Here is a 21,708-nt window from a genome sequence, read left to right as displayed (position 1 = left end):
ACCTATTTACAATGTTGTAGGCAAAATGATGTTTTTTTATATTGTTTAAAAACGGATTGGTCTCTGGTCGGATAACCAACCGAGCGTCAACTGTATGGACGGTGTAATATACCACACATGCTAACAGAATGATTAATATTCACCTCACATAGTCACATTAACAAGACATTCCATTCCAGTTTATATAGTTTATTAAGCAATATACATGTACTATTAGACAATAGTGTATCATTGTCTGCTGATATTTGTTGATAGTATATTAATATGAACGCACTTGCTATTAAACATCAAATGACATCATTGTGTAGCTAATTTGGACATACAAACAGCATAATTTATAAAGACATTAACATAAAGCTAGATATAATTAAAAGTTATCATGTTTTTAACTTAAAATATTGACCAAATTCAAAATGTAGGCATTTAAAATATACATGCCGATTAGCATCCTGCGCTTAAAAAGTTTCACCTATGCGGTATTAACATGCAATATTTACACATACAGCCGTACCGACAGACATAGACAGACAGACAGACAGACAAATATACAGATATACAGACATACAGCCGTACAGACATACAGACAGACAGGCATACAGCTATACTGACAGACGCAGACAGACGGACAGAAATACAGACAGACAGACAGACAGTCATACCTACATACAGACAGACAGACAGACAGACAGACAGGCAGACAGACAGACAGACAGACAGACAGACAGACAGACAGACAGACAGACAGACAGACAGACAGACAGACAGACAGACAGACAGACAGACAGACAGACAGACAGACAGACAGACAGACAGACAGACAGACAGACAGACAGACGTCTTCATAAATATATATTAGCATTGTATTACGTCACGTGAATTGGTATAGCAACATAACAGAATATAACATATTTAAATAATTATAGAATAATATAAATATATTTACACACATATCAATTGCAAGAACACGTATATTATATCTAAGCGGTAATGAAATGTATTACACAAAACTATTTAGGCTTGTATTTCTCCTCACGCGTGATTGATATATGTTCATACATTAGAATTTGTGTATTAGCCACAAGAAAATAGTAACTTGTGGAATATATTTGCATATGGGTTAATATAAGATATACGGTTAATATATGTTTTCTCAAGTTAGTGTAATAGCGGAATAAACATATACAATTATATCCGTCTTCTAAATAAATAACGAACGCCTTGAAATTATATTTACGTATAACATATAATATCCAGACATCATGACCTACCATACGTAATACATATGTATTATGTTTTGTACTAATGTTCTTAAGCTCAAGAAAATTGGGAATTGTTTTGATGGAAGCGTTTAAACTTCAATGTGAGACTTTTAATAGTCTAGATGTTGATTAATTGCATGCTAACAAACATAATTGTATTTGAAATTCAAACATATTTGTCACGACTGTCATTTTTGCTCATCTTTAATTTGTATTATTGTATGATTCCCTGGCCATATTTCTTCTGTATATATTTTCTTGGCCAAATACAGAAGCAGCCTTGCCAATCAACTATGATTGATTGATTGATTTATTCTGAATCAACGTCATTGCAACATATACTTAATAATATTCCGAGCATATCTGCAAGTTTGGATTCTTAATTTGTGTGCAGATACTTCGTATCTTACAAAAACAAGCGCACACGTCTAGGAAGCAAAGCTAAAAATTTTAGTTTAAATTGTCAACCTGTTGATACCACATACTCCGTTGTTATTTGTTTCGACATCAAATTAAACTATACATGATTTTTTCCGAATCCAAACAATGAAACACACATATGAAAAACTTTATTTACTACTTATAATTGTACTGATTTCTGATTATACATTACGATTTGATTAAATATTATATACAATACATGTTCATTATTTTGAAATATTTTACCTTCATAGTATTTGGTTTTTTGGTCTGAATAAATGTATTTTCTCTAGAATGGTTATAAAACGTTCGTAAACCTTCAAATGCTCATGAATAATTTAATAATGGATATATGAATAAAACATAAAATGGAACACTTCTATTACACTCCATTCATATCATTTGTTTTATCAAGATAAGTCATGTGAATTAATCAAATCTACACGTTGCTTGCTGTTCCTTATCAGTTGAGTGCCAGATGCTCCTGGTTTGGTAATACGATCCTTTTGAAGGTTCGAACCGACATGGATGCACATAACACACGGATGGATCAGATTCAGTGTTGTCTTAATCGCAATCACGTCGTTCATCGGTTGATTCTTTCGACACGCTACGCAGATTCTGAAAAAAAACATGAATTTAAATGAATCTTTTCAACACGTCCTCTGATAATCTTGCGCTTTTCCATTCTGTGTTAATAAACACGGCTGTAAACACTTATGTTACAGATGAGTAGTTCATAGTTCATGTATGATCTCTTAACGTTTGAAAAGCGTGTTGCACTATGACTTGTATCTAAACATTTTGCATTGTAAAATTGTCAATGAGTTCAACACAATAACGACTTATCAATCATAAATCACACTAGTATGTAATTATTTTATATACAAAAAACATCAAACAACTTAGACCTAAATTCCTTGAGCTAAAGCACTTATTAATGGTTAATTTTTAATCGTATTTCTTAACAGCATTAACAATTTTGATAATATGCGATATCTTAAGTCCTTGACGCATACATTTTAAACAATAATTGATGTTGTTTATCTAGTTATGTTATCGTCCTTTTTATTGTTATCCCAGCTTTGCTATCATGTATATACATCACTATGTATTAATGACTTAACTGAATAATTACTCCTTTAAAACATGATTACTTAAGTAAAGTAATTTGTAAACATTTAAAATGTGACCACATTACATATCCTATTGAGCTTCATTAATGATATGAAGTTACTGTTTATCCTAGTTGATAGTTGCTAGTTGATAGCAATATGAAACTTATAATGTGTACATATATGCAAATATGAGAGCAAAAATATATTGTTGATATAAGCAAGTGCTCATGTGTCTTCCGCCTCGAGTCAGATTTTTCATAATGCAAATTACCAGTGATAACCACTCGTCATATCGATTTGTTTAAACGTCGTATTTTCTCCCTCTTGAAGCCATCTTGAACCTAAATAACGCAAAATATAATAAATACCACATACATTTTCACTTAATCCTTATGTCGAATGTTCCTATCGCAAAAAAGAGTAACTATCATAGATATCGCACTATTATGGTATGTTAGTGTTCTATCATAGATATCGCACTATTATGGTATGTTAAGTGTTCTATCATAGATATCGCACTATTATGGTATGTTAAGTGTTCCTGTTAGATATCGCACTATTATGGTATGTTAGTGTTCTATCATAGATATCGCACTATTATGGTATGTTAAGTGTTCTATCATAGATATCGCACTATTATGGTATGTTAAGTGTTCCTGTTAGATATCGCACTATTATGGTATGTTAAGTGTTCCTGATAGATATCGCACTATTATGGTATGTTAAGTGTTCCTGATAGATATCGCACTATTATGGTATGTTAAGTGTTCCTGTTAGTAATTCAGTGGAATTGACTTTGTTAAAGAAACTGTAAATTGCTCGTTTTAGAATTTAAAGGAAATGAATTTTGATTGTGCACATAGAACATACTATATAATACTATATGATACCATTATTTAAATACAATTTCAATCTAAACATTACGTTTGCGAATCAACATATCAAAACAAATAGTAATACTCGAAATGGTATATATACATCGCGAATATATTGTAAACAATCGGAAGATTTACTTTTAAATATCATAAGACGTTTACCTTTTCATTTAACACGCAGTTGCATACGAAGATATAAACACCCTGCAACATAACATATGAACGTTATAAAACATACATTTCAAATGATTATATTTTGTCATGCTCATGAACTATTTAACATGCCTGGTTACAAGAAACTATTGATTTAAATCATCAACCTTTGTTTATTAGTTCATAGCTTGAATGTTATTTTTGACATTTATTTTGGGATTAAGTTACACCGCTATATGAAACGAATCGAATGTGACAGGAACTAAATCGTCTTGAGAATATCCGTATGCGACAAAATGTAAATGGCCAGGCTAACTGTGCGATCGTTGATCTTGCAGATAGGTATTTATGTTATATAATACGTAGTGCTATGATGCACTATGCGTACAAACCTGCAGCCCGTTGCAGACTGCGAACACATATTGCATGAATGAGGCCGACTCGTTGACGTAGAAGATGCCGAGAATCCAGGAGATGCCCATCAGAGGCACGAGCACGCAAAGAGACCAAAGAGTTGTCCTACAAAAAGTAATTTATTACCTAATTTTGTACTTGAACTGTTTTCTATCCCGTATAACATCAATAGGTTTTCATAGAAATTATGTTCATCGATACATTATTTATGACTAAATATGAAGTTTAGGTCACCAAAAGTATATTAAAGTTAACATATAAAATTGGTTGAAGGCGTTATTGCACGATTAGTTCGAACGTACTGTACGTTCTTGTGTAACGATGCAGCTATCCATGATATCATATGTTTGGCATATTTTCGATAAACACTAAATCGTATGTCATTTACGTAGTTCTTTGTTGATGGTAGTTTAATAACTTTGATAGGGGTCTTGTTCAAATAATACAATATCTGCAAAGTTTTATTGGGCTCTTATATACTTGATGCACTTAAATATTATAAGTAAATGTATAATTATCTTACTTGATCTTGTCTTTAACTGGCTTGTCTTCCATTGATTTTAGAGCAAACATTTTCTTAAACAATATAATCAAGACAATGCTGTTGAACTGAAATAGAAACAAAACAAAGATTACAAACCAGTTTGCTTTCCTCTATTCATGTGCGACAAACACATACAGCTTGAAGATGTACTACATCTTTAACACTCTATTCGTTCCCGTCGATAACGTTTTCCAGATATTGGTTCGAGCGTTATTCAATTAAATTGAGTTACAAAACGACCGATAGTTTGTTCTTAAATCTTTATATTATCAGTAATCGATTACCAGTATTACGAACAAGGCTGGACCAACAAATGCCCATCTGAGTCCACGAGATAGAGACAGCCAGCAGCTGGAAGAAACTGCATTGTTTATATAGGTCTTAAAACATTGTTGCATTACATAACGGGAAACTAAGGTTACTTATTTTAAAGCTTGTAAAATCTTCGGTAATTTCTACACTTGATTATGGTTTTATTATAATATTTGAAGCAGATACGTACTGTGTCAGTAAATAAAAATATTTACACGTTTAATATATAAGAAAACTATTGTTTAACATAGGAGCACAATGCACATACTTATGATCGTCGCCATATCCATTTGTTTTTGTTATTGAAAGTGCACTTCCAACTATGATAAAAGGAACACCTACAACAATGTAAACAAAGCATTATGGCTTAACTATGAAGACGTCATGATTTTATGTTATTTTATAAATAACGATTCAAACATAATCCCTAAACATTACTTCATGTATAAAATTAATGTATGAAGTACTAAATATACATATTTTGACATTAAACAGATAATATCATGTGGTTTACCCCATGCAAACACTAACAGCTTGCGGAGTAGTGATGTTTGTGCAAACACTAGAATAACGCCACTCAGAATACCAATGCTTTCTGCAAGCATGAGGCAAAAGACGGCGCTATAGATGTAGTGCAACGCAGCCGCGACTACCGTACACACAATCTGTAAAAAAGTTGATTTATTTCAAAACTAAATTGAACTGTGATTAAGCCTTCAACAAATAATACAGATAACGTAGACAAATTATAACATGTAACACTCTCAAAACTGTCAATGAAATGCTGAAATGTGGATTATTATCAATAAACAATATACATATGGCTGCTGCGTTTTACATAAATACAAGTGATATACTGTTTGGAATTATATACGGATATACGACTAACATTATGTATATATTTTGTATTTTGATAATACGATTTCAAATCATTACTTAGTAATTTAAATAACTAATTGGCATTCAGCCAACGGCAATTGACTCTTCAACACACGAGACTTACGTTATAATACGTCTGCAAAAGTACATAATTATCTTGCACGGAGTTCATATGTTTAGCTGTATAAATATGTTTACAGAAATCAGCACGTGCTTGTTGTATATGTATGTGATTTAAAGTTGATGAAAACGTAGCCTTTTAATAATTGCTTGGGAAAGTGTTCATGTCCATCACCAACCTTATTTTCCGTACGGTCGATTCCTCCAATGAAGATCCCGTACGAGATTATAAGCGCAGTGATCAGATTTAGCAACAAAATGGATCTGTCACTTCGAACGTATCTAAATCAGTTAAAATGTACTTGAATTACCAAGAATGCACAAGTACCATTTTTATTATGTCGAAGTTTAAAAAAAACAAATATGTTAGACTGTTTTAATATTACATTTTGTAAACTTGTTTGTTACATTATTGAGTTAGTAAATGAGCACAACCCATTGTAACATGACACAACAGTTGATCGAACCGGAAAACATCCGATTTTTCCTTTTGTGCAATGGAGCGTATTAGAATAAAAAAACGGCGTAGCTTGCCGAGCCGTTTTTTTAATAATTCGTCTGACATATAACACTACGATCGGGCAGTAACCTAATTATTATGTTTATCATAACTCTATACCCAATTAAACAAAACATGCAATTTAATTGCTACAACGCATTCTTGCGTAAATGTATATGTATGATATTTGACGTGTTATCAATTACGTCATGAAAACTTGCTTTTAGATTCTAATATATATTACATTTTGGTAAAAACGTGTTTGTTTAATGAAACCTGATCAGGTCAATGTAAACACTTTAATGCATGATAAAGATATATATCAGGTATGAAGAAACAACTCAGTTTTGAATTAGGAATATGTCACCATTAGTTTGGCGAAATGTCAAAGGTACTTTTCTGTTTTTCTGTACCAAGTACTGAGCAGACAAAATAGGAAAAACGTATAATGAATACATGCAGGGCATAAACAAGTCCCAAGCTGTTTTTACTTATAACGCATGAATACTTATACACATTAAAAAGGTCCTCCCCAGTAAAACTCTGCTCAAACAAACCTCCAAAGCCTTGCAAAAACAATAATCGTCAGAATAAGGCACAATGAAGATACTGAAATGCCAACAATCGAAACAATGCGTATGCCTCTGGTATTTTCATCTGCCTACAAATAAGATCAGTTACTGAAACTTTGCGGTTATAAATTCAGTGTTTGAAAACAACTTTTCGCTTACAATATATATGTTAATAAAATGAGCTTTATAACATACTAAATGTTTCGTTCTTACTTTACAATTATACCATGTTTTACCACATATATATGTTAACATCCCTATAAGTCATACGTTTTTAATATTATATAACATATTCATAGATCTCTTTGCACATAGCAGTCAATGTGTCAACTAAACGTATTATACTTTCTTAACTTATAAACGCGATGTTGAACATTACCTTAACAAATATAATACTAAACAATATATAAACAATATATGTACCCCAGATTGAGCAAAGTGGCTTTTTATGTGTATTAATTTTGACAATTTAGTCATTAAGGTGCGAATGCAAGCATAATAACCAATGGAATACATTTGTACGAATAAAACTTGTAAAATGTTGGGTTTGTGCTTTGTTTATTGTATACACATGCATAAACTAATGTGTTTGATTCTTTGATAAATAATGTTAAATATTAACCTTCTTAACAAACATATTTTATCATTCATCAAATTGATGTGCGTTTGCTTAATGAATAATGATAATGTCATGGTGTTTCCAAATGTCATCACATGCACGGTCCCTTTAACGTGATATTTAGAGTTATACAGCTTGCTGTACCGTAAAAACTCTACCTGGCTATTAAGGATGTTATATCTTTAATGTTGCAACCATCGCAAGTATCAATTCACATGAAAAAATGCCATGCCAATAAGACTAAATTACCTGGTCAGTAACAAGAAGTAGTCTATAAATAATGTATATTCTTACCTCAACAAAAGGACTCATCAGGACAGCGAAGTTTGTGAGGTGGTAACATTCACACACAGTAATCGTGTCATTTGAAGTTTGAACTATACATCCGTCATTGTCCCAATAACCCTGCTGCTCAGGCCTCAAATGTTAATAAACTACTTTTGTCAACTGTATTGAATGCTAAAGTATCAAACATTTAATTAAAAGTTGGGAATAAAAGTGCGTAAATCATGAACATATTCTGAAAACTATAATTCATGCAAATTGCATATTAACCCAAACAACATATGTCAATAGATAACAACGTTTTCATTAAGTTTCAACATACACACCAACATAAACCTGTGTACTCGTATCATTACCTATAAATATATTTTATCCTACAGCTACATGTTAATAATTTTTTAGAACATAATAAGACGCATACAGAAAATATAAGGTTTTCTCCACAGACATTTTTAGATAAGGTTTATCCCAGAGATATTTTTAGAACATGGACATAGGGGTACTTTTTTGGCCTTTCACCCCTGATTGCGTCATTTAGGTCATTGGGTACGCAGTCGTTGAACGAGTGTGTGTGTTTACGATGGATTAATATAATATTATAAATGTGAATAACTGTGTTGGGGTATAATAATGGAATAAACTGGTGAGACTGCATTTTCGATTTCGTTAAAGTGTCGAATGTACTCTAATAACACGATGTTTTGTTGAACAATTGATGGATCAAAGGGGCCTTTTCACAGATTTTGGCATATTTTAAAGTTTGTCATATAATGCTTTATATTGATAAATGTAAACATTGGATCTTAAAAGCTCACGTAAAAATTCAAGAATAAAATTTAAAAAAGTAAAAAAAAGTAGCCAGTACCAGGGCTCGAGCCAGTGACCCCCGGAGTCCTGGAGTAAGTCTGAAGTAAAAACGCATTAGCCCTCTCGGCTATTCCGCCGGGTATACAATTTTAGTATTTTATACCTTAAATAAGCAATCTTTGTAGTTTCGTTCATTTAAACGACAACAACAGAACTCTCCAAATTATCCAATCGTTTCGCGTTGCAACGCCTTATAATTTTTAGGTTTTCAAATCGTCAAAAGCTACATATAATAGCTATATTGGACTATGGTTAATGTTCAGTAATACTGTTTTCTCACAAATATCATAACTAAAACGAAAATTTGCGAATCTGAAACAAGTTTTTTCAATTTTGTCAATTTACCAAACCGTAAACAGATCCCTTAAACTGAAAGAAAAGTGTCAGTGAATTGCTTTTAACTTTTCGAAGGAAATCGATGTTGAATTAAAAGGGTAATTTCTTTGATGAATAAGTCGTTCCTTTGTCAGTCGATCAAAGAATGTCCATCCACAAAGAATTGCCTGTTTACATCCAGTGCTTTAAAATGGAAAAGATGGATGGCGATGAAGAAATGTGTCCAGAATTTTAACTCGTTATGGAATTCAGTTAACCTTTACGAAAATAAACATGGTTATTACAAAACTTCGGTGCGTTGAACAATAACAAGTAGATGTTTTACTTGGTTTATATAAGTAAGTAAACAGAGTAAAAAGAGTTGTTTATAGACTAAAAATAACAAAATCGGCGGTGATAAATGCTGAATCATGCTTCACGTAGGTGTCTTCACATGTTTTTAATTTCAAAATGGAGGCCATTTTTGTTCTTTGTTTTGGTATTTTACAGTGGTGAAACAAGAATTGCAGGTTGAAAACAAACGTCTGTGTTCTACTTGAGTGTGTATCATTTGGAACGCTGATTAAATTTGAATGTTACTCTCTTTTTTGCGTGGAATTCTTACGGACTATTTCGAGTTCCGTAAACGGGAAAGATCACAATTAATATTACTACTTAATTTTAGATTCAGTCAATTTAATGAGCTTTAGCTTTTATTTTATCAATTGAAGACTTCTATTTTGGTTGCATGAGGAATAAATTAAATAAAAAAAATATTGAAGGATAAATAGAATACTATGTAAGCGTGATTTTGTACTTAAATTTATTCCACTCGTTTCAGAAAGCTAAAAAGGCTCAGCAAGCGTTGTCATTTAAACCTTTCTTCAATTGTGGGGTTTATTAAAGTACACAAACACACTAACATAGTATTCTCTATCTACACATGTGTCACGATTAGGCTACAATGAAATAGATACGAAAGTTCGTATAACGAATATACTAAAATGTTAGAGTGTGTCAATATCCACACATTTGGTTTCTAGCAAACACTATACATTTACGATAGGAAAGTGAGCATTGCATTGTAATGTGTTTTTTTGAAAAACACACTGGCGTTTTCCGTTTATTTCGGATATTTGGGTTAAATTAGATATATAAAAGTCCTAAACATGTTAATTCTTTGAAATTGACGTTTTTCCTTTTTTTCAAATCAGGTGGTAAATACATGCGTCGAAGTCATATTATCCATATTGTTTAAACAAATAAGTGACACTGAAATTGTATTTTCATGCAACTACTTGCAAACATACATTCTTAATATGAATACCCAAGGGGAGCTTTATAACCTATCAGTATACACGTACAACGTCGGTATTTGGAACACTGCTTCACTTATTATAGAACATGTAAAATAATTTTAAGTTTTTTACTTTAATATAAATATTCCAAAGCAGATTAATCTAACTTCGCTAGGATCTCAACGTGCAGCAAATTACGCGTAGGTAACCACCTCATCGGTAGGGACGTAAAGGTTTAATAAGTATTATATTTGTATACTATTTAAGCACTATAAAATGGCTCTTAACATATTCTAATTTGATTACTTAAATATAGGATATCTTGCCCAAATGACAATATTGACGTATTAATTGCTTATACAAAGTTAAATAACAATAAAACCATTAAAACCCCAACTTATCTACGGGATTTGCAGGCATGCAGATCACTGTTAAACAAAATATTACGTTCCACTTGGTTTGCATATGCATATCTTTTTATTGTGTCTCCATATATTATTAAAACCACGAATTAAACGAAAAACATGTACATGAATGTGTTATTTATTTATTTAATGTCCGATTCATGACACAGCCTAATGCTCGTATTCAAATCATAATTATATTTGTTGTGTACTTGTTCACTTATTGATTAGGTAACAACGTTGTTTCACAATACAACGTTATTACACATTTGATGAGTCAAGTGAATAATTGCTGTCATTCACACAGGGCAACCGCGACGAATAAGCAACTTACCTAAACCTCCAGAAGTTGCATGTTGCATTGGTGAAGTTTTTCTGTAACAAAAATACACAAGCACAATTAAAAACACTATTTGTTAAACTAAAGGACATATACATAATTAAGTATGTGATCGAAATGACGACATGTGATTTTTACCTGTCCATGTTCGAAGGTCATATGAATCGGTAAGACCAATTTGGTAGAGTTATTGGAAATCGAAACCGAAATGATAGGGCCGTTAACTATAACTTCATTGTGCGATGACCTGCAACATAAACTTAGATAATTAGAAATGTATGTATTATATAATAGTATGAATGATACAATTAAACAGTTTCTTTCAAAATTGCATTGCATAAAGAGTTACGAATACTGAACGGTATGTTTAGAGCTTTAACATAAACAACATTATAAGTTGACATTTCATGATGTATACGTTTTCTTTTTCTTACTTGGGTTCGTGTGTGTAGGTATTATACAAAATGGATCACACAGACTCTACGTGCCTATGATACTCGTGTGTAACTGTTTAAACCAATGCCAGCACGAAATCAGTTACACTCATCATCTGGCACTCTCACATTATGGCACTCTCACATTATGGCACTCTCACATTATGGCACTCTCACATTATGGCACTCTCACATTATGGCACTCTCACATAATGGCACTCTCACATTATGGCACTCTCACATTATGGCACTCTCACATTATGGCTTTCTCACATTATGGCACTCTCACATTATGGCACTCTCACATTATGACACTCTCACATTATGGCACTCTCACATTATGGCACTCTCACATTATGGCACTCTCACATTATGGCACTCTCACATTATGGCTTTCTCACATTATGGCACTCTCACATTATGGCACTCTCACATTATGGCACTCTCACATTATGGCTTTCTCACATTATGGCACTCTCACATTATGGCACTCTCACATTATGACACTCTCACATTTGTATGCACAAAGGTTAATGTTAAGGTTATTTTTGCCTAGCTACACACTGCTATGCTGGTTATAGTCGAATGAAAATAATTGCGTTACTTTTTGACTTATAGCTGATTGTAAACGTTAAGTTAACGGAATGTTATCGGAATGGCAGTACAAACATCCGAGATTACTATACCACAAATTGTGTTTATCGAATTATCGAAACGAACAGTACGTGTGAATGCATGCATAATTAAAACAAAGGGGTTTGACCATGTTTAAAATGTAACGTTTCTCCTCTACCGGTTGTTCTCATTGATTGAAAAGTTGTTCAACATTGCGGTATGAACGATTTGTTGTAACATTAACTCGATGTTTGACCCCTGGAAGTTCCATTATTACATCGCAAGTTTTTTTGCAGTCATTACAGTACTAAGTGAATTTATGTTTTAAGTTACACTCATCAATCATGTGATCTCCGGAACCGTCAAGTTTATTTTAGTAATTACATTTACTATTATTACCAATTACCGTTATAATATCTTAAATACTGGTTTGGTTATGTCAGATTAGTTTACTGAAGGACACACATACCGATTGATACCAATTTCCGTGATCATATCTCAAATACTATTTGGATTTATTCAGATTGCTTGACGGACGGACGGATAGACATATCCTAACATTAACATATGACAAGATTGACAGACAAACAAAGAGCGGATATGAAGACGTGACTTAGGCACTGTAAAGCTATACTTCTTTCCGGTGAAACGGTTTGTGCACTAAACACGTACGTTTTATTATTGTAACTTATATTCATGTATAACAACCCTTACCGGTTGCTTGAAGTTCTAGAAGATATTATGCCAGTCATATCTTTGTAGATAACTATCGCTACAACAACTTCACCTACAAAATGATATCATAGAAGCTACTTGTAAATTGTTTCAAAAATTGATAATGATAATTTACATTATAACACTCTTCATGTATCTTTAATTAATGGTGCGGACGTTTGCTTTTTGTTCACATCTATGAAATCATGAACTATGTAAAAACACACTAATTTGTTTTATAAAACTAACTAAAACAACGATAAATTCGATCCGTTCTAAAATAATAATTATGGCGATTGCAGTTTGAATCTCAAACGTGTATATTATCAAATGCTTTGTCCAAACTTAAAGCATCAACATTTCCCGGTTACATGTTCTTACTAACATCATAAGAAATCCAAAGACACAAAATACTTTTTAATTTATGAATAACATCTGCTCAAACCATGGTTTCAAGCCTCCAATTTTTGTAGGGGAACATACCTAATGCCGTTGTGTTTAAAGATATGCGACTCCTTGACTGACGAATCCATGTATTGTCACCTTGGGTGTCGTTTTGGATGGTTTGATTGTCGGGAAAATGTACGATCCCATCAGTCACTTTCTTAACTTCGAACACGCAATTCTTATTAACAACCAAAACGTTGCCAATAACTCCAGCTGCTATCCTATTACGCAGTCCAGAACCAATTTCATCGATTGAAAACAAAAGTGTTTCACTAGTATTTTTGTTCTAAAAAGTATCAATGGTTTTGTAATTAATTAAGGTGAATTTTTTGGACATGTCGATCAGTATGTATTTTATGTGAATTAATAATATTAATAAGCTTAGCAATGTTTTATTTAGCTAGGTTCACAGCACATGCGTTCAAAGATATATAATTTAGACTTTAAACAAAGTATATGAATAGCGTATAACAAAATATGTTTAATGTAAAAAGGGCTTATATAAAGATATGAGCACAATATATTTATAACATTACCGCTTGTTTCAACGATAACCATGCGTCTTTGTTTTCCATATCTAAGATATTGCTTGCCGATTTCAGAAATACCTGACAAAATATAGGTATACAGGTTTGAAAATTTTATGTAAACAAACCATTTAACATCTAACAAGTGGAGTATATATCCGAAATAGAAATTATATTTCACAATGTTTCATAATAATTAAATGTATGTTATTTGTTTGTAAAATACACATGTACAACTTCATACTTATAATGCCTGTTTGTGTAAAATTGTACCACCGTAGGTGAACCAAGTGCTGACTCACAACATATACCATTTAGTGTTCGTTTGTTGAAGAATTTTTTTTTGACAAATCTTATGTTGAACTATTTAGCACGTGTATCCTAATAGAAAACATTTATGACAATGTTTTTGCATACTCTTGCAAATAAAGCCATACTGTTACCTTGGCAACATCATACGTTGCTATTCCCTGGCGACTGACAATGCCTGCAACTAAGTCCAAAGCGTCTGCTAAAGCTGATATGTCTGTGGTATTGAGCAGCTCTGACGATGTCCGATTTTCTTTATATTCTGTAACGTTTGCAACCGCCGACAAAGCGTTGATAACCTCGGCCGATGTAACGTTTCCAGTCAGCAAATATGTCTTTGATTCAATAAAGATAGCAATATCAAATCAAAAATGAATATGTCTTATGCATTGCATTTCGTAATGGCAATCAATTGCTAGGTAGACTGACAATGAAAAGATAATACACGACTTGTGTATTCCAATAAATCTTTACACAAAGGCAATTAAAATCAAAATACAGTAAAGAATATTTAGTTATAAAGAAGCTGAACGAATTTTAATTTAAGTATATGTATAAATATAACATCAATATTTTATTAAAAAGCTTTAAAAGGTTGTAATTGAATTGTAAATAGTTTGTATAATTCAACTGCACGCCATCGACAACACGGACCTGGTTAACAGCATTGCTAACATCAGCTTTTAGACAGTTGTACTGTAGGTTCTGCCATGTTCCGTTCGAATCACAAAGTCGGCTCACGTTACCTAATTCAAAGGTATGTAAAACTAGTTTATCCAATCGGCTGTATATGAAAACAAATACATACATCCCAAAATATTGTACTGACGTCTGCCTTGAATTAGTATTTATCACCCCGCTTTAAAGAAGGGGAAATCACAGTCTGTCGGTGGGTCTATGCGTCCTGTGGGTCAGTACGAAACTGCCTGTCTTTAAAATAATTTTGTCTTTTGCGGATCTATTTATGAATACTTTGGCACATATTTTAACCATCATAAGACGACGTGTCCCGTTAAACATGAGTCTGCCTAAATACAAGGTCAGGCGTAGAGGTCAAATTTCACATTTGACCATAATACGGCGTTTGTTTTTAAAATAAGATTTGTGTATGAGTTTAATTGAGTTCGCTGCTAATTTTGGACTAACGGTAAAATGTAAATGATTTAACAACTATGTTTTAAAACGTTCGTTGTAAAAAATGTTTGCTAGAGATACATGTAGCCCTTAACTTATCGTCCTACGGAAACCTCCACTGAGAGGAATGTAAAAAATTGATCTACATCGGGTAAGCATGGGCTACATTTGAAATTTAGTTTAATTACTGATTATGTTCCGAATATAGTAAATAACAGTTTATAATACCATATTGTTTATGCAGGAAATTTGAAACAAAACTGATATCGGTGATTTTTTAATGTAGAGTCAATGGTAACACAAGCAACATCATACAGTATTTTATATTCCCATATTCCCATATCATTTTATTAACCAATAGTCTTGAATGTTTATCACTGAATTGTGAATATGTGCGTCAATTGTCCAATCCACGTGTGATCCTGATGAACAGGAAAGATAATGGTTCATTCAAGCGGTGTAGTGAGTGTGCATGTATGTTTGTGTGTGTATGTGTATGACGGGTAGTTTCAGAATTTAAAACTATGTCTCGGTAGTGTGCGCTATCTGATGAATTGTGTGGGGTCAGTGGGCACGCTTTTGGCTAATAGTGAGATGAAATAGCTAATTGAGTCAACAGTCTCAAAATTCTTAAATGGGAAAACATATCCACAGATGTATGGACATCAGGACTACTTGCAAGAGGTATAATTTTTGCGCAAGATATTTACTGAAAATATTGTTGATTCATTTGATGATCACAATATTAAACTGAGAAACAAACTCTTGCCACGTTCAAATTGTTGGATTTTTTAAGGGCCATATTCCTTACAATTGTGTATCTACAAGCAGAAAGAGAAGGTTGTTGACCATTGCACTTGGCCACAGTTAAGCTCATGCGACCATATTTCTTTGTTGTCCTACACAAACTTAAAAACGCTAAATTCGGCATATATTATATAAAATCAACGGCGAAAATGCCTGAACGTGTTCTTGACAAGTTTTTAAAGGGAGATTTTGTCATGCATATTAAATGGTGTAAAGAATGCAATTTTGAGCGACGTGTTCATAGTAAAAACTTGTATGACGTATGGCCTTGGCAATAAGAGGATAAGAGGTGCAGCACTGAAAGCTGGAAACCCCATGGTTTAAAGTTTGAGCTTCCATATTTGCAGCAAGATGATATAAGATCTGGTATATATTAGTAGAGCCAGTTACGTGGACTTTGTTTAGCACCACAAAGAATAAATGCAGAGGGCGATTAGCTCAGATGCTAAATATAAAGAAGATAATTGATGAAAGTTGACATAATATATAGATCGGTTGGATCCAAGGTTATCATCCACCCGATCTAGTGACCTTTCCGACTGGAACAATAGCACCAACGTATGTTAAAGTTGATCAAGCTATATATTTGAAAATCCGCAACGACACACTTTTAAAACTCATGGCCGGAAATGTGTTATTAATCTAATACGATGGAACCCACGTTGTGTCTGGAAGACAAATTAGGGTTGCAGACACCAACGTGTACGACGTAAATCTGATTTATTTAAAAGTGATTGGCTAACAAGAGAGTTCAATGAAAGTTGACACTACCTATATACTAATCCATGGATTGATTCCAGTACCTATTGCTATGCTTACTGAAACAAGGGAATCTCATAATCGGGTGCTCAAAAGACTACTTAAAGTAGAAGTGTCTGAATGACCCTTTGCTAATTAGACCCTACGTTCAGTTATAGATTGATCTGCTTTACCGAATGTAATTCACTAGCCAATAGACGGAAATATGCATGATTACATTGGAAATTCGACAAATGGTTTAAAGGCATAGTCTATTCGCGACCGACTTGCTCTCTATTCACACGCTATATCTGCAAGCAGCCATACTGCTGGATATTGTGGTACATATAAAGGTAAAATTACTAAGATGCTGAACGCGAGCAACTCTGAACATACTAGTAGGCGAAAGGACAGCTAGTATGAAGGACTTTAAGAAGGAATCGACCAGGTTTGTTTCAGTATGGTACGGACAGCCTGATACAGAAGGACTGTTCATTAAAAAAAGGCCAAGAAAGGCAAGTAGGTTAAGACTATGCAATCGCTCGCTGACAAGCCTCGGAAGCAAGCTATGGAAATATTATAAGTGCCCATATACAGGCGTGTTTATGGAAACATGCAATATATGCAAATCCCCCGAATCCGAATCAATGTGTTTAATGTTGGAGAAATGATGAGGCATCACACTCTATTTTACCATTACAGTAGCACCGAGTGTTGCTTAAGCTCCGCCCAATATGTTTAAAATGATATAATGCAAATGTAAAAAGCGATAACCCATGTTGAACAATTCGGTGCTCATGTTATAAAGTGCGACTACGTGTGCCAGATGTTGTGTTTGTCAAAAGGTTAAGGTTAACATAATACAAACATGTTTAATGTTACATTAAGCAGACAAAAAATGGCTGGCTGATAGATTACTTAAAAAGGACAGCTACATGTATTTTAGTTTAAATGTATTTTGTTATGTCATCTTTGGTATGACAGACAAAAATTAATATGTGAAATGAACTAATATTTAATTTAACACAAGAACATCACTGTTTGCTGAACAGCTAACATCATAAGGTAAAATGGTACACAAACTATTTAACCTTCATGTGCAAATGTTAAAAAATACATATTATGGCATTCAATTAATATCAAATGTGTTTCCTGATATAACACCGGTATGTTTTCATCTAATAAAATTGATTTATTCGTAAAATGTGCTTTATACAAATATATAAATGGTATCTTATGGTCAGGATCATGGCGCTTTGTTCATGTAATATTATACTCTGCGAATGTTATATTGAAATTTATTAAATCAGACACTGAGTTAGTACTTAAGTGCTACAAAATGTATTTTTGTACATTTGTATTATTCTTGAGCCAAATTCGGATAAGATATTGTTTTACGCAGCAAGTTTTGAGTAGCTATCATTATTCTGGAAGTCATTTCAGACGCCATCTTCCTCATTTTGTATGATAGTTGGCATTCCGTAGTTTATGTTTAATATGTATAACACTATCACGATTACATTATGATAAATACCGTAATGCATATTTATACGTTAAACCAAATACGCAATGACTATTCTTTAACAAATATATTAAGTTGTGAAATAACAGTACCATAAGCAACCCCTTTGATAAGCCATGAATATAGGAATAATACACGTTTTCTAGGGTGATCGAAAAATCCGTCCCTGCCCTAGTGCGCACAGTGGATTGATGCAAAGTTGAAATGCAGCCGCGCAAAAGGAGCAGCCGCGCAAAAGAAGAAATGAGGAATTATTTTGGAATTTACTGGTCGTGACGGATATATATATCGTCAGAATAAGTCATTGTTTTCATAGATGTTTCTTTCGTACATGTCTATCTTATTTTGTTCCATTTTTTTTTAAATTAATATTGCCAACATATTGTTACTGAAGTATTTCAAGCAAACAGCAGGAACGTTGAACGTACATAAACACCTACATTTACAGCATAGTCTTTTAAACGTGTTGAGTAAATAATCTTAACTTCATTGACGTTGCGAATAAATAAAGCTGTTGTCAAGAGAGTGCAGATGGTATAATCTGAAAAGTGGATTAAAATAGTCTTTGCCTGTATCCCTGCATGCATGAGGAAACCGGTGCTTATTCAGTTCCCTATTTATGCTTGGAAAGTCGCCAAAGGCTGGAGTTATTAACAAAGTTCATAATAACTTCATTGAATCAAATTAAAAATGGGAAGTGACTGCGCGTGGACCGTTTATGGATATGAAAAGCACATAACATGGAATGAAAGGCACGTGAATCGCCTTGTTTATACACACTTTCTTTCGTTCAAGCCCTACTTTTGCCAAGTTTCTGCACCCCGCCTGGGGGCATTATAGATAGAGTTTATGCAAAGATATAAACAAATTATAAATAAGGTCACTCATTTACAGGCTGCGTATGCTATGTTATATTTTGTCAAAAAAATGTAGCTGAAATGAAACAAACCAAGTATGTTTATTGTCAAGCAATTTATAGCCAAACCCTGGCCACAGTTGTTGCCTAGCAAGCCCGGTAAGCATGTGCATGAGTACGCATTTTGAAGATTTGTGCACGTGGCATCGTTCTTACACGGCGCAATTGCGTATTTGTTGGTATCTGAACGATACATACAACACAAATAAATGTTTAAATTAATCAGCGTGATTTCATTATTGGTTCAGAACAAACCGTATCGACACATATGAAACGATGTATATAAATTCGCCATGTCTGCGTAAAATTGAACAAACAGCAACACATCGCTAATCCGGTAGAAAACGTTACACACCCGGATTTGGTTGTTAATAGTAGATTAATAGTTAGAAAAATATCCTCGATCATGAATATGAATGATGCCAGTCTGGTATCATTGAGAGTCATAGGATTTCCAAGACGATTTCCAAGTTGACCGCCCGTTTCAGTATTTTGACAAATATATATATAATTATATATGTGGTTATATAACCATGCCTTTATCAATTACATGTATCTAGGTATGTTACCTAAATTATAATGTTGTTATGATGCTTTCTGATTGAAAATTAATTGATGAAATCAGCATTCAAAGTTACACCAAAAATGTCAGCCAATATGGTCACTTATGTAAACTTATGCAGTTAACATTCCATCACAATCTATTAGATCTGAATCGCATGCTTTTAAACTGGGATAATTGTCTTTCTGAATGGCATTTTTTAGATATATTAAATATAAACCACAGAAAAAAAACATTACATCTATTATGGAATAAACATGAAGAGAAAAACGACAACGAAACTAAGAACGCATGTTCTTCATAATATGTTTCAAACTAGCTGTACACATCGTGTACGTGTAATCGTTACATTCAAATGCTTTACATTTTAATTCGATTTAGAATCGGTAAGCATGGACTAAACAATTTATTTTATACTTATTAAATATGTTGCGAAATTATTTAATAATGGTTGACAACATTATTATTGTTTTTGCCGAAAATTTGAAATACAAATGATATGGATGAGTTTTTATGCAGCTCAATCAGCATATGGTAATCAGCACTCAGTCAATGGTAAGACAAACAACACTCTTGAAATTGTATAATTAAATTTGTGGATATTTGTGTTCATAATAAAAATTTACGTATGATTCTGTTGTACAGCAAACAGGATGATTCATTTAAGCCAAGCCCGCTTGCACGTATGTGTGTGTGAGTGTGTGCGCGTGTGTGTGCGCGTGTGTTTATTTGTGTTTTGCCAAGCAATTTCAGGGTGTTTTCAACGTCTCGGTAGTGTATAATACTACTCGGTGGTGTTAAATTTTAACAAACTAGCTTCTGTCAAGCTAACGTCTAAATTACGGGTTGACAGGCCGTATTACTTTTTTATGTATATTCGAGCAGAAAGGGGCGTTGATAGACCGCTACATCAGATAAGCGTATATTAACATACTTCTGTGTTGCTACTCAAACTCAATATTTCCAAATTCAGCATATATTAAGTTAAATAAATGGACAAAATTCCCAAACGTGTACATTTCAAGTTTTTAAAGGGAGATAATGTCATGGGACATCTTTAAGGGGTATTGAATGTCATATCAAGGGACATGTTTATAGAAACACCTTGTTTGATTTGTAGCCATGGTGAGAAGAGAATTAGATGTGCAGCACTAAAGTCTGAAACTGTCATAGATTGATGTTTGAGCTTGCTGATAGATATTAGTAGTAACATACTTGTGAACATTTATCACGTGTTTTACACGTGGCATTTTTTATATCAACAATAACGCTTAAATTTACTTTCTTCTGATAGAACAAAAGGCAAAAATATAAAATAAGCAAAACCTGTCTAAATACATTTTACGCTTTGGACATGTACAACTGAGAGACGACGTTAAGCATAAAGGTAGCCTGTGCATTTGTCTTTAATTAACAATATTTACAATATAACCAGCAGTGACATTTACTATTTATAAGAAATTCAGTCACTAATTTACAGACGTGTACAACATAAACGACATTTACAAACTCATGGCCGGAAAAAAAGTTGAGGTCAATATTTTATCATGAAAACCAGGTAGTGTCTAGAAGGTTCCATTATAGAAAAGGTTTATAACAAGGTAAAAAACGTTCTAACAGCCATGGAAGGCAAGTATAACTTGCGACTATGCAATCGCTAATAAACAAGCCTCTGAAGCATGCTATGAAA

At 33.2% G+C, this 21,708-nt stretch overlaps 1 protein-coding gene across 1 annotated transcript in view; it reads right to left on the bottom strand.

The window, feature by feature from the left end:
• Positions 1 to 244: 244 nt before the first annotated feature.
• The window catches only part of LOC127863563 (adhesion G protein-coupled receptor E5-like), a 39,441-nt gene continuing 17,977 nt past the window's right edge, over positions 245 to 21,708 (bottom strand). Inside the window, exons 5-22 of the mRNA XM_052403128.1 lie at positions 14,994 to 15,085; positions 14,474 to 14,674; positions 14,040 to 14,111; positions 13,540 to 13,789; positions 13,057 to 13,129; positions 11,432 to 11,540; positions 11,288 to 11,328; positions 8,079 to 8,202; positions 7,151 to 7,254; positions 6,274 to 6,376; positions 5,610 to 5,760; positions 5,364 to 5,433; positions 5,068 to 5,134; positions 4,763 to 4,848; positions 4,218 to 4,344; positions 3,835 to 3,876; positions 3,069 to 3,138; positions 245 to 2,300 (exon numbers count right to left, since the gene is read on the bottom strand). Of these exons, the coding sequence (XP_052259088.1) occupies positions 3,085 to 3,138; positions 3,835 to 3,876; positions 4,218 to 4,344; positions 4,763 to 4,848; positions 5,068 to 5,134; positions 5,364 to 5,433; positions 5,610 to 5,760; positions 6,274 to 6,376; positions 7,151 to 7,254; positions 8,079 to 8,202; positions 11,288 to 11,328; positions 11,432 to 11,540; positions 13,057 to 13,129; positions 13,540 to 13,789; positions 14,040 to 14,111; positions 14,474 to 14,674; positions 14,994 to 15,085 (1,766 nt within the window). The 3' untranslated portion in view covers positions 245 to 2,300; positions 3,069 to 3,084. The remainder of the gene's footprint in view (positions 2,301 to 3,068; positions 3,139 to 3,834; positions 3,877 to 4,217; positions 4,345 to 4,762; positions 4,849 to 5,067; positions 5,135 to 5,363; positions 5,434 to 5,609; positions 5,761 to 6,273; positions 6,377 to 7,150; positions 7,255 to 8,078; positions 8,203 to 11,287; positions 11,329 to 11,431; positions 11,541 to 13,056; positions 13,130 to 13,539; positions 13,790 to 14,039; positions 14,112 to 14,473; positions 14,675 to 14,993; positions 15,086 to 21,708) is intronic.

The sequence above is a fragment of the Dreissena polymorpha genome, unplaced genomic scaffold (genome assembly GCF_020536995.1).
Source record: "Dreissena polymorpha isolate Duluth1 unplaced genomic scaffold, UMN_Dpol_1.0 chrUn016, whole genome shotgun sequence".
Classification (NCBI taxonomy): Eukaryota; Metazoa; Mollusca; class Bivalvia; order Myida; family Dreissenidae; genus Dreissena; species Dreissena polymorpha.
This window is presented reverse-complemented; position numbering and strand designations above follow the sequence as displayed.